This window comes from Mustela erminea, chromosome X, assembly GCF_009829155.1.
Source record: "Mustela erminea isolate mMusErm1 chromosome X, mMusErm1.Pri, whole genome shotgun sequence".
In the NCBI taxonomy this organism is placed as follows: domain Eukaryota; kingdom Metazoa; phylum Chordata; class Mammalia; order Carnivora; family Mustelidae; genus Mustela; species Mustela erminea.
Window position 1 is genome coordinate 3,438,253 of NC_045635.1, and position 14,360 is coordinate 3,452,612.

At 42.0% G+C, this 14,360-nt stretch overlaps 1 protein-coding gene across 8 annotated transcripts in view; it reads right to left on the reverse strand.

Annotated features, from left to right (window-relative positions):
- Positions 1-520: 520 nt before the first annotated feature.
- The window catches only part of NLGN4X (neuroligin 4 X-linked), a 298,374-nt gene continuing 284,534 nt past the window's right edge, over positions 521-14,360 (reverse strand). For all 8 annotated transcript variants that reach the window (XM_032331040.1, XM_032331043.1, XM_032331041.1 and 5 more), the window contains 2 exons: positions 11,908-12,697; positions 521-2,039 (listed from right to left, as the gene is read on the reverse strand). In XM_032331040.1, the coding sequence (XP_032186931.1) occupies positions 1,190-2,039; positions 11,908-12,697 (1,640 nt within the window). In that variant the 3' untranslated portion in view covers positions 521-1,189. The remainder of the gene's footprint in view (positions 2,040-11,907; positions 12,698-14,360) is intronic.

Here is a 14,360-nt window from a genome sequence, read left to right on the forward strand (position 1 = left end):
TGTTTTCTCATTCAGCAGGTTTTAACACACTCCACGCGGGGGATCCGTCCCGGCGTTGCAACTTTAGGAAGGCTCACACACACACACCCGAACATAAAAGTGGCCTCCAACCAGCAGTCTCCTAAGAACGCTGTTGCATGCATCTGTGCAACCCCGCAGAGGGGGGAAAAGCCCCACCACGCAGACAGTCTGGGTCCGATGCATGTCCCCACGTCCTCCTGCAAAGGAAACGCATTAGAAAGCCCCGCGTCTTGGCTCACCGCAAGGAATTAAGAAGAAAATCGTCCTGCGTCCGGGAGGAAACAGAGGTGAATGACTAATGTGTATATTTATATATATATATACATACAGACCACAATGAAAAGCACAATGTCGGTAAAAGCTCTTTCAAACGGAAAACACCAATAAAAGCTTTTTTGTTGTTGTTGGTTGGTTTGTTGTTGCTGTTTTTTTGTTTTTTTGTTTTTGTTTTTTTTTTACCCTCTGTGTGTGTTTTTGTTTAAACTCACAGCTATATACATTTTTTCTTTTTCTTTTTCTTTTTTTTTTACAAAGTTTCTTAAATATAGTTCAGGCTGGCAAAACAGGTTTGCACAGAACTATAGGTACGTTACTACAGAGTCTGCTCTTTTAATAGGAAAATTCTGCTTCTCCTTCTCTCTGGATCACAGCTCCATAGGCAGGGTAAAAGCCCACCGTCTTTCAATCCTTCCGTAGAGCCATCCATCATATGGCACATAAAGAACTTTGTGTTTTGTTTTGTTTTTCCATTGTAATTTAAAAAATTTTTTTTTCTTTTTGAAGTGTCCCTGGCTGAGTTCCCAAAGGGTCAGCTTCTCTCGTTGCATTGGAAACACTCAGGTCCTTGAGAGAGGGCGATGTCCTCGTCACGCTGAACGTTGGCTGGAGGGATAGGGATGTTGATGGTCCTGGAACGGCAATGAAATCGTTTTCACATTTCTCAGGGTCAGAAGTTGATCTTGTAATACTGGGAAAGGCCCGTGGGATGGGTCCACGGGGGATACGCGCGATGGCGGCCCCGCGGCGTTTCTGTTGTGGTGGTGGTGGTGGTCGTTTCGGTCCTAAGTCAGTGGGATGACAGACATTCCTCGCGGGGAGATGTTGCTTTTCTCTCTTTCTCCCTCTCTCCGGTGGGGAGGAGCCGAGGGCGGGGAAGGGAACCGCACAGCTATACCCGAGTGGTCGAGTGTCCGTGGGGGAGATTTGTACTGTTTTGTCCTCCGCTGAAGGTGTTGAATGTGTGCAACGGCTGCATGCCCGTCAGTGTGTTGGGAATCATGGTGATGGTGTTTGGTGTCATAAGTGGGATGTCGTCCGGAGACCGGCGCAGGGTCAGGGTGTAGTCCGGGGGACAGGTGAGCCTCAGCGTGTCATGAGCCTGAAGGGACTCACACTCGTGGTCGTGCTCCAGCTGCTTCATCTGCAGCGACATGATCTCCTCGTTCTGGATGTGAGCGATGTCGTTGGTCGTGTTTCTCTGGGGGCTGGGGCGCCGGTGCGTCTCGTGGCGCCTCTTGTCCTTCTTGTAGTACAGAGCTGCAAAGGCCAGGATGTTGAGGAAAAGCAGGGAGGCCCCCACGGCGATGGTGACGCTGAGTTCGGTGGAGTAATCCCGTTTGGTTTCGATGAGGACGGTGGTGTCCTCGGGCCCCGTCTTGTGAGGGTCCTTGGAGTGTTTGGGGTTGTTGGCAGGAGTGATGGCCGGGCGTTTGGTGGTGGGCCAGATCTTGGCGGGAGACCGCCGGGTGCCATAGGGGAACGAGGTCATGTCAGGAGGGGGGACCTTGGTGGTCGTGGACACATACTGGAAGATCTCATTGAGGTTGTGCAGGTGGGGAACCAGTTCCAGCCAGAAAGCCACCTTGGTAGCCCGGTAGTGATCCCTCACTCTGGGCTTTAGCCCAATATGCAGATAGAGCTGGTCTTTGGGGTTATACTTGGACCACGCCACTTCCTCGAAGCGATTGGGTTTTGTGTGAATGAACTTGGTATCCTGAGGAACAGGCTGGTTCGGGTCACTGGGGGCAGAAGAGAGAAGAAAAGAGAACGGTCACACTCTTTGACACGGGACAAGTCAACCTCCTCATCAAATACCACAGGGAATGACAACTGGGGAACCACACCTGTTTACCGATGAGCACCAGGGACCCGAGAAGCCACAGACTCCTTCGGCTGTAATCCCCACGTGCTCACCATTTTATGTTCTCATTAACATTCTTTCCCTTCCCTTGATGTTAAACATCATTCCTGATGGTGGACGTACAGCATTTCCCTAACATTTGTACTATTTTTTGAGAAGATCAAATGCTCTTTAACTAGGAAAAGGTGAAAAAAAAAATGGGTGTAGGAAGTTTTATAAAATTTTAAGTGTAGCTACTTTGGCGTCATAAATCTGAACCAATTCTTTCCCCCCACACAGGGACATTTGGCAATGTCTGGAAACATGTTGGGTCATCATGGGGGGAGAGACATGCCATGAATGCGTGGAGGGCTTGGGGACACTGTCCAACATTCTCCCGTGCCCAAGAGCCCCCCGGCACAAGGAAGTCTCTTGTCACAAATGCCAATAGTATTGAGGCTCAGAAATCCTGACTTGGAGGCCATTGTTCAAAAACTAGGCATTCCCTTTCTTGCTCAAGAGTGGCGTCTGCAGTAGATGAATACACATTGGAGGCTGAATAAGTACAATGTATGTTAAAAGTCAAATAAAAACAGGCTTTATGATTGCAAAATGTGAGTCAGTAGTCATAGGCGTCATGTGTTTGCTCTCTGTCTGAAAGAGGGATACTTATATACTTGAGAACCTGTTGAAGGCTGAGCCACATAGAGATCAAACCATATTCCATTAGTTCTAAGAATCTTGATAAGATCACACTTTAAGATAAGGTGAGGTTGATGTGTTTAAGAGAAGTAACACTCGGTGCCGGAAACTGAGGGGTTCTGCAGATGGTAAGTGCACCGGGCCAACTTTGGAACCTGAGATTTTTTCCCATTGTTCACATAAGTGAGCCCAGGCAGAAAGAGAATCGTCAAAATTAAAGGATAATGCACAGCACGTGGTACTTTTAAGCATCTTTGCCACCTATTTTCTTAATAGAACATCCAACCTCCCCAACATATTGTATTCTCATTTCTTCCATTTATTTTTAGGGTTGGTCAAGCAAAGTATAAAAACGTACTTCATCTTAATGTTTATTTGTTTCGAGAACGTTGAGGTTATGCATAGCACAATGTCGTGTGGTGGACAGCCCTGGACATTCTGACATCACGGAGGAGCCAGGACAAGCTGGGACCGGCACACCCACATTGCTTGCCCTGGGTGTTCGAACTTCTGCTTTGCAGGCAACAGCTTCTTGGCAGCATTTATAAACCCACGTCCAGCCCCTGCCTCTCAGCTCACATGCCAGAAGACTGGGGGACCGAAGGTCCTCCCTGAAGACCCCAAGTCCACACATGTGGCCCTGCCTTGTGTGGGATACAAACAATAGAGTGATCAACGGGTACAGCGTCTGCTAAGGAAGAGACCTTTGCCCTCAGTGCAAGGTTGTCCAAAGCATTTCCATGCATTAAGCTCTGCAGCTGTCCCCCTTTACAGGCGTGAAGTCGTGAGTAAACTTGTAAGCCTCGCTGGGGCTCATCGTCTTCATCTATAGAATGGGTGAAAATACTGGGATTGGAAGTAAGTGATGGAGGTTAAGGAATCACTACAAAGTGTGGGGCAAATAGGGACTACTTAACAAATATTGCCCCCTTCTGCCAATATGTAAAGTGGAATATCTACAAATTGCTTAGGGACAGAGGACTATAAAGTATTATACTGTAATTATGCCCAATATGTAATTAGACAGCACGCACTGTATATATCCTGTGTATAGTGCATGCCAGGTGAAAGTGTAGTTTATACCATAGTATATACGGTATACTATTCACTGTGCATGGTATTTACCGTATACCACAGTAAATATGGTATACTATACACTGTGCATATTTACTGTGTACCACAGTATATGTGGTATACTGTACACTGTGGATACTGTATACCACAGTGTATATGGTATACTGTGAAATGTTCATAGCATTTACTGTATATTATAGTAAATACGGTATACTATACACTGTGCATATTTACTTTATACTGCAATATATACGGTATACTATAAATATGTGGCTATTACTGTATACCACAGTATATACGGTATACTATACACTGTGCATGGTATTTACTGTATACCACAGAATATACGGTATACTATACTACACACTGTGTGTGGTATTTACTATATACCACAGTATATATGGTATATTATACACTGTGCATATTTACTGTATACCACAGTATATCCAGCATACTATATAGTGCACATGATATATGATATTATATATGGTATACTATCTTTGTATATTGCATATATTACAAATCATAGCATATAGTGTGTGTTAGGAACATGGTATACTGTGCATAGTATTTACTGCCTGCCACAGTATATACGGTACACTACACACTGCACATATTTACTGTTTTCCACAGTATATATGGCATACTATATTTGTATATTGCATATATTGTAAATCATAGCATATGCATAGTATATTAGGTACACAGTATACTGTGCATAGTATTTACTGTATACCAAGGTATATATAGTATACTGATTTGTAGTATATTGTAAATCATAGCATATTATATACTGTTACATATATATACCTATTATATACTGTCTATAGTATACATTGTATCAAACTATAGTGTATACCACAGTATATATGGTATACTGTAAAATGTTCATAACATTTACTGTATATTATAGTAAATATGGTACACTATACACTGTGCATATTTACTATGTCACAGTATATATGGTACACTATACACTGTGCATATTTACTATATGTCACAGTATATATGGTACACTATACACTGTGCATATTTACTTTATACTGCAATATATACAGTATACTATAAATATGTGGCTATTACTGTATACCACAGTATATACGGTATACTATACACTGTGCATGGTATTTACTGTAAATCACAGAATATACGGTATACTATAATATACACTGTGTGTGGTATTTACTATATACCACAGTATATATGGTATACCATACACTGTGCATATTTACAGTATACCACAGTATATCCTGCATACTATATACAGTGCACATGATATATGATATTATATATGGTATACTATCTTTGTATATTGCATATATTACAAATCATAGCATATACAGTGTGTTAGGAACATGGCATACTGTGCATAGTATTTACTGCCTGCCACAGTATATACAGTATACTACACACAGCACATATTTACTGTTTACCAGAGTATATATGGCAAACTATAATTGTATATTGCATATATTGTAAATCATAGCATATACATAGTATATTAGGTACACAGTATACTGTTTTGTAGTATATTGTAAGTCATAGCATATACAACCTATTATATACTCTCTATAGTATATATTGTATCAAACTATAGTGTATAACCACAGTATATATGGTATACTATACACAGCACATGATACTGACTGTATACACAGTATATATAGTATACTATATTTGTATATTACATATATTATGAATCATAGCATATACAGTATGTTAGGTACATGGCATACTGTATATAGTAGTCACTTCATGCCACAGTATATAAGGTATACTATGCACTGCATATATTTACTGTATACCAAAGTATATACAGTATACTGATTTGTATTCTAAATCATAGCATATACAATCTACTATATACTGTCTATAGTATACATTGTATCAAGCTACACTATATAACACAATATATACGGTATATTATACACAGCACATGATACTGACTGTACACCACAGTATATACAGTATACTGTGTTTGTATATTGCATATATTATGAATCATAGCATTGGCAGTATATCATATACTATCCTTAGAGTACATTGTGTAAAAGCATACTGTATACCACAGTATATGAGGTTCACTGTATACTGTACGTAGTACTTGCTCTGTACCATAGTATATATGGTATACTGTATTTGTATATTGTATATTTATAAATCATAGCATATATAATATAGATATACTGTCTATAGTATACATTGATAAAAGTGTACTTACACCACAGTATATGTGGTACACTATACATAACATTTATTGAATGGTATACTGTATTTTTATATTGCATATGCTATAAGCAATAGCATAGGCAGCATATTATATACTGTCTATAGTATACATTATGCCACAGTATCTTATACACTGTGAATAGTATATACTGTATACTATAGTTTATATGGCATACTATATAAAGTACATAGTCTTGATTGTATATCACAGCATATATACTATCTATAGTATACATTGTAGACAATTATACTTACACCATAGTATATTATGTACTATAGATAGCATGTACTGTATACCACAGTATATACCACAGTATATACTGTATGTTATCCAGCACATGTAGTATATATTCTATCCCACAGTATATCTGGTATACCATATATTACATACAGTATATACTGTATAAAAGTATATGGTAGTTTTATAGTACAATATATACTGGATGAATATATATTATATACCATAGTATACACTGCTAAAATGTACTATATATGTAGATATCTATATATGATATATAGATATAATTATAAATGTGGTATACAGGAAAAGAAATTTTACCTTTTAACTGAAGACACACTCACTGCAGTGCTTTTATTTTACTAATGGGATTAAGAAAATAAAACAAAATTATAGGTCCCCATGTCATGAGTTTTCTTATTTATGTGTTCATTTATAAGCATTAATCAATTTAAAAATAAATTTTTTATCTCTTTACAATTCTTACAATGTTTCATAAAAATGTTTGCTTCCATACAGCACCTCATGTTTCCTTTTTTTGAGTCTTCTGGAATACATTTTTGAAAAAATTCCTGTTTAATTGGAATCTGCCATGGAAACAGTTGTTATTGATTTTTATTGTTCTAAAAGCAAAGAAAGGTGGTGAGGATTCCTACTATTTTTCCATCGATCTGATTTCACTGAATTGGGTCTATTAGCTGCGTGGACCTTTTATTAAGCAGGGGGCATCTAGGAAAGAACGCTTTCTGTTCATGTGGGATATTGGACTATTTTTGTTGAAATTCAGTGTGCATTTGAAAGGTAAAGAAACACGTTTATTTTGTTCTCAAAGCATAGAGCAGAGGATTTTGAAAATCCAGATAAGTAAGCTTTAGCCTGATACAATCTATCTATTAAAGCTCTTGGAGATGCACAGCCAGACCCCTTAACCCAATATAAACTCACAGAGCTCAGGAAAGTCCATCTTTTTTATTTTATTTATTTATTTATTTTTGGTCAAATTCTCCAAACACAGCAAGACCTCTAAGTGGGATAACAGTGTCTTGCCTTTTAGACCTGACGTCCACCAGCGGCATGTTTTAATTTCCATAAGGAAAATTAAAGATCATAATGATTAAGGATAGAACGAAATGGACATATCTTCTCTCCCTAGTAAAATCCCCAGTGCATATACCTGTATCTCCATTTCCCAGCACCTGAAACACATTTTCACCTGTCATCATTGGGGACATCCTTCTGGCAGGGAATAGTCAAGTGCATTTCTAAGCTCTTGTGATCCATTTTATTTGCTAGAGATAGGCAATATGGTTTCTTTAAAAATAGCGGTAAACTCTCCAAGGGCTCTTCTGGATGGTGGAAGGTCCGCCTTCCACCTAACATCATGTGGTAGCTGACTATCTATCTGCTCCTAGACCTCTCAAAAGAAGACCACCCATTATGCACCAAGAAAGTGGGTCCAATGACACATGTCCCCCTACACACCAGGTGGAGATGTTCCTTCATTCAGCTTAAATTGTGTTTTGGCAGGAAAGGTCATTTCAAGACCAGGTGTAGGTTGCAGCTCTCCCTAAGCCATCCACCCTAAGTGCCTCTCGCTTTAGGTTGAATACACATTCATCCCAGGATAACCAACAAAATCGAAATTCGTGGCCTCTGAGGCAGACTGACACCAATGTCCTGAGAACAAATCCAAGAATTGAAATCTGTGTTGGTTGCCTTGGGTCACCAACTTTCCATTCTCTCAACTCTGATACCATTTCAGTAAGCCCTTCCATAGACAAGGCTTCATCTGGTTGTCCCAAGCGCTATTTGTTGCAATGTGTTCTATAGAGATCAAGTCTCCCTTGGTGTCCCCTTTATTGGCACTTCCCACACAGGACGCAAACCAAATCAGTGTTTGGTCCACAAGTACCTGGATTCTATGGACCGGTTGGGTCTCGTGTTCCCAAAGATGTTGATGACACAGAGGGCACTTCTTCCTCATGCTCTGTAAACCTTGAAATTCATTTTAGATTTTTACTTCTCTTTGATCAGAACTTTCCACATCAGCTTTATTTGTAGACTAGTACCTGTCTTGACCTAGGCTGTTGTTTCTCCAGCCCTGTTTGGGGCGAGTCTTCTAACCCAGATCACGGAAACAGCCTCTTAGCTCTAAGGAACTGTCCTCTCTCCTCCCTCTCTCCCTCCTACGCTCATACTCCCAACACGACTCTTCTGTGCTTCACGACAAACAGACCATGGAATGTAGACATTAAAACCCAGACAGAAGGTCACAGCCCTGAGTTTTGGGTTGTATGACAAGTGGCACCAGCATACACGTGCCTGGTATGACGTGTGAGCACTAAGGAACACGCGTGGTGTCTCGAAGGTGCAGAAGATTGGAAGAAACACCAAATGAAAATGGGGATGCGTGTCCTGACGCCATGTCCTCGTCTCCGCATAGCAACGTGCTGTGATGGACAGATGGCGAGATACTCCCACACAGGACATTCCGTGGCAACCTGCCTACGTGTCTCTATCTTTGGATGGCCATCTTATCAACGTGTCAGACAGATTGGCTTAAAAGTCCCACCTGCTCCATGCTGTCTTGATTCCATCTGCAATGAATGACCCTAGTTCCCAATAAAGCGCTAGGCACAGAGACTTGAAATTTGGGGACCAGCGTCCAAAAGAATCTCGGGCACAGAGGACATTAAAAATAGCACGCAATCATGGAACGTTGTGGTGTTTTTTAATCCTGGCTCCGTCTTTGATAGGTCTTGGTGAAAAGGTCCATTGGGTGGTAGGAGCTCGTTCCCATCTCGTGACATTAATTAATTCCCTTTATCTTTTTCTCTTTCTTTTTTTAAACAGCGCAAGGGTGTGGGCCTCAGAGCCTTTGGCAAGGCGAGAGGCTCTAATGAGAATTTAATGGCTTTGTTTGGATTTTACCAGTTTTTTAATGGTTCAGTTACACGGGTGATGAATGATCCTCGCTTCCCATTTAAGAAAATCATAGGAAGTTCATCTCCACACACGTAAGGAAAAAAAGTATGTGGTTTTAACCAAGGTAGGCAACGGCAGTGTGTTTAGATATGACGTTAAGAGTGCTGTGTGTGGACGCCAGTGTCCGTGAATGGGCTGGCCATCATTTGGGATGTGGCCCTGTGAGGCTTTCTGCTTCAAGAATGTGACACTTTGCTAGGAAAGGCAAGCCATACCTGAGTTCAGTGACACAACCGGACATTATACTGCCCTTCACAGGGCTGATGTTTGACGTGTTCCCCCTTGACATCGACATGGGCTGAAATGCTCACCCCCAGTCCCTCAGAATGGGGCCTTATGTGAAAATAGGGCCATTGCAGATGGCATCCGTCAAGATGGGACTTCTAAGAGCCAATCTGACCGACACTCTTTTAAAAAGAGGGGCATGTAAAGGCAGAGAGACCCAGGAGGGCTGGCCTGGGAGGCAGATGCAGGAATGAATTGGAAGGACGTTGCTGGACAGCCACGTCAAAGACACCTGCCAAGCACCAGCAGCTAGGAAGTAGCGTGAAACCTTCCCATAGAGGTTTTAGAGGAAGCCTGGCTCTGCTGACACCTGCATTTCGGACTTCCAGCATCCGAACTCTGAGACAAGATATTTTTGTGGTTTTAATCGACACTGTCTGAAGTACCCAGTTTTAGGAGCCGCAGGAATGGTATAATGATGCAAAACAAGGATGGTATAAAAAATATTTGTAAACATGACCTCAGTCATGTCCTTGTCGAAGAGAGAATTTTCAGGCGACGGGCCAGCAACTTCCCCAAAAGTCCACACATCCTGTGGTCCCCCCCGCCCCCGGCCCCAAACGAGACTTTCTTAGACCAAACTTGTCACATCTGACAGTTCCAAGTGCGTGTCCGTGCCACACACTTGCCACTCTATAAGCACGCCGTACTTTTGCTAAGACCACAAAATATTCTGGAACCGCTTGCCGCCCAGGAATATTGGGGGTCTCCGTAAAGAATGACCCCCACTGGAACCCGAAGTAAGCATGGACGCCCGTGGCGTCCCCACAGCTTGTGTCTCGAGCTGTGTAGGGCTCGGGCACTGTGGGGCTGCCGCTGGCTGGGAGCCCCAGCCCAACGCCCGGCCCGCCATGGGGACCTCCTCCAACCCTCGGGGCTGTGGGCAGCTCCGAGGTGAATTCTGTGCACAAGGCTCAAGGTTAATGAAGGAAGCAGAGACGGCAGGAGAGAATGACAGCCCATTAGTTTCCACAATCGTGTTATTAGACAAGAGAAAAATGAAAAGATGGTGTGAGGTTTGCTGCTATTTGAAATGTCAGGGAGTCTGTCTCCTTGTTTGCAGAGACGCTGCTCAAGGGGACGCTGTTGGGAACTGTTGTATGTGTGGGTTTATATGGTTTCCACTAATTTGAGCCAATAAGCTTCCCTCTGAGGTTATGTATATATACAAACACACACACGTATTTATATACTATGTATATATTTTATATGTAAATGACATATATTTCTATACTTCCCTATATAAGTACAAATAGATACATATATATACACACATATACAAATAGATAGATACATGTATGTATCTATTTGTATCTATTTGTGTACATTTTAGGTGTATTCTATATATTTATATAGATTTATTCTATATAAATATACAATATATATAAATAGATACGTATACAATTATATGCATATATACCTATAGATACATATACAAATAGATACATATATGTATCTATTTGTATCTATTTGTGTACATTTTAGGTGTATTCTATATATTTATATAGATTTATTTCTATATAAATATACAATATATATAAATAGATACATATACAATTATATGTATATATACATATAGATATATATATATATACAAATAGATACATATATGTATCTATTTGTATCTATTTGTGTACATTTTAGGTATATTCTATATATTTTTATAGATTTATTTCCTATATGTACATATATACACACATATATATGAAATGTACCTTTTTATGAAATAAATATGTAGGACATATTTAAGTGAATAAATATATTTGTAAATATATGTATATGTATAGGAAACAAGTCTCATAACTTAGAAAATCACTCTAGATGTATATATGTATACGTCTGATTAAATATAGAGTATATACATGCACATAGTATTTTCTGGATGTATTAAGAGATTGGCTTTATCTCGTGGGTACACAAGAAGCAGAATCTGCCATGAGGCACACAGGTTTTGATAAGGCTGCCCAGGGAGATCAGGTCCTTATCTCCTTGTCGAAGGAGAGAGGTCCTACTGAGACTGGAAATTGTGGGATCAGAGAGCAATAGAATTGCCAGGTATGTCTCCGCCTTGAAGCGGCAGGTGGGAAACAAGCATTTTTTTATAGTGATGCAGGGAGCACGCTAGTAAAATTCCCCCACCATTACCGGGTGTGTGCGTGAGAGCATGTCTGCATTCAGTCGTGGGAGCCACACTTGTATGTGGGACCCAGACAGACTAGGAGAGAAGAAAGAAGCTGACGTGGGAAGCACATACCCGGTTTTGGCGAAGTTGGTCCAGTAGGTCATGACCACCGCGCTGAGCATGACATCGTTCTTGGAGAAGTTACAGCTGAAGAGTTCGGTGGGGCCGATCATGGGAATCCCGAAGACATAGGGCACTTCATCGCCATGGGCCGAGTCTGCCCAGCTGGGCTTCATTTCGCTTTGGCAGTGGTGGTAGAAGGCGTAGAAGTAGGTCGGAGAGCCGTACTGGGCGTGGAGGTCAGCTGTGGCCACGGCGGGGGCCACCCACTGGTGGTCCGTGAAGAGAGCCACCAGGGTTTTCCGCCGCGTCTCCGGGTTTTCCTTGTCGGCCCAGTCCGTGTACATGAATTTGATGGTCTCCCGCAACGTGTCTTTCCCCTCCGGGTAGCCGTACAGGTTGTCCACAAAGTTGGACACGGAGAAGTCAAAGTCGTTGGGCGTCACGCCGTCCTCGTTGTCCACGATGCCGTCCACAAACTTCAGGCCTTCCCCCTGGTTGACGCCCAGCATGATGTCGTAGTTCAGGAACTCCCCCTGCTCCATCAGAATCTGAGGGTCGTCCGGGATGACGTCGCCGTCGATGACGGGGCCGAAGGAAATGTGGTACGTGGCGGGGGTGATCGTCTGCTGAATGAGTTCTTTGTAGTTCTTATTCCGAAGACATTCTACCATGTCGGTCGTATCCAGCATGTTGCAGCCAACCTTATCTGCCAATATCCGCGTGTACTTGGCAGGCTGGTAGTTCACCGCCCAGCTGGACAGGGCTGTGCCACTCTGGATGATGGCCTTCTGGAACAGACCTGCAGGTGCAAAGTTGTAGACATGCAAATGAAAACCCCAGAGACAGAAAAGCAGCTTTTACTTCGCAAAGAAGGCCCCGATTGTCTCGCGGGCATGTGAATTTCTGGATACAGTAGCATTCAGCTCTTTCAGGATTTTTTTTCCTCATTTCCATCTCTTTCTCTCCCCCTTCCCCTCCCCCCCCTGCCCCCGCCTGCTGGACGTTGGTTTTCTGGGATGGTCTTCACTCACGCAGCACATGCACGCACGGCGTTTACGGAAATGAAACGGCATTTACCATGTACAATGTTGCGGCCGTGGTTTGAAAGAAAAGAAAAAAAAAAGTGCATTGCATGTATCCGTCCCGGTTTGCATGTCGTGTTGGCATCCCCATCCCCAGATGCTGTAAATAAAGCCTCACAGACTTATCATCTCCTCCGTTCCTTAAAAACATGCTCTGGGCCAACAAGACATCAAAGTGCATTTTGCCTCCCTGACTAAACCAGGTACCACTTCATTATGGGGGGGAAAAAAAACAAAACCAAACCAAACAAACAAAAACACCCAAAACATCCACTGAAATCCATTTCAGAGTATACATTCAGACACATTTCTCATTTCAGCGTCCATACAGTACCAGTGTGAAACTTTTACAACTAAAATAGTCATTAAATTAGCGATTCCTGAATGCTGGGTAGTATGGCCCCCCCCAAAATGTATTTTTCCACAAATCACTGATCTGGGAATCACGTTCACTCAAAGCCTAGACGTTTCTGTCTTGTATTGTGCCACAAGTTAAGAAATGTCTGTTTGGTGAAAAATGAAAAAAAAAATTGGAGAATTTGATGAGTAAACTTCTGGGTAGCTTACAAATTTCTATCAGATCCATCTAATATACGAATGTCAGGAAGTAAAGAAAAATTTTTTTTGTAAACCCTCTCTTTCTTGTCTCTTCCTGACATTTTCTAAAATTCCAGCATGATGGAGCTCCGATGTCTCGGGAGTTTCTGGAAGAGTAATTCAGCTGGGCGCCCAGAAGGTCGTGCCCTGTAGAGTTTTAAGGTCATGCAAGCAATCAAGGGGGGAAAGCATGATTGCAATCAGGAAGATAGGATTCTGCAGATTGGAGCATTGCCCAAGAGATCTTAAATGGATCTGGCTTTGCTCAATGCAACATCAAAGTCGTTGGGGGCCAGTTTCCCAGAGGTGGTGATGCTCCCAGAGACGTACAGCTCTGGACGGGTGTGTTTAGCCCTCAAGATTCACGTGTGGACACACGGAAAAGAAATGATGTCAACGCTGGATCTATTGTTAAAATCATCAGGATGATTTTCACAAGTTAAAATCATCAGGATGACGAAAAGTATTCCTGCAAGTTACCTTTTTTTTTTTTTTTCTTCCTATGACACTGATTGGCTTTCATGGATGGAGGTGTATGTCTGTGTGTGTGTGTGTGTGTGCACACGTGTGTGTGAGATCCAGAATACAATCCCAGATAACCCTTGAAAAATTGGATAAAGAAAAATGCTACCCGTCATTCAGACCAGAAAATACAAGTCAGGTCTGCATTTTAGGGTCATTCAGGCTCACCTGGCTGCTCCCCCCTGCATCAACGTTCTATTTTATACGACTGAGCCCAACAAATGTACAGCTTTGATGGTGTTTCTCAGGGAACAGGACACC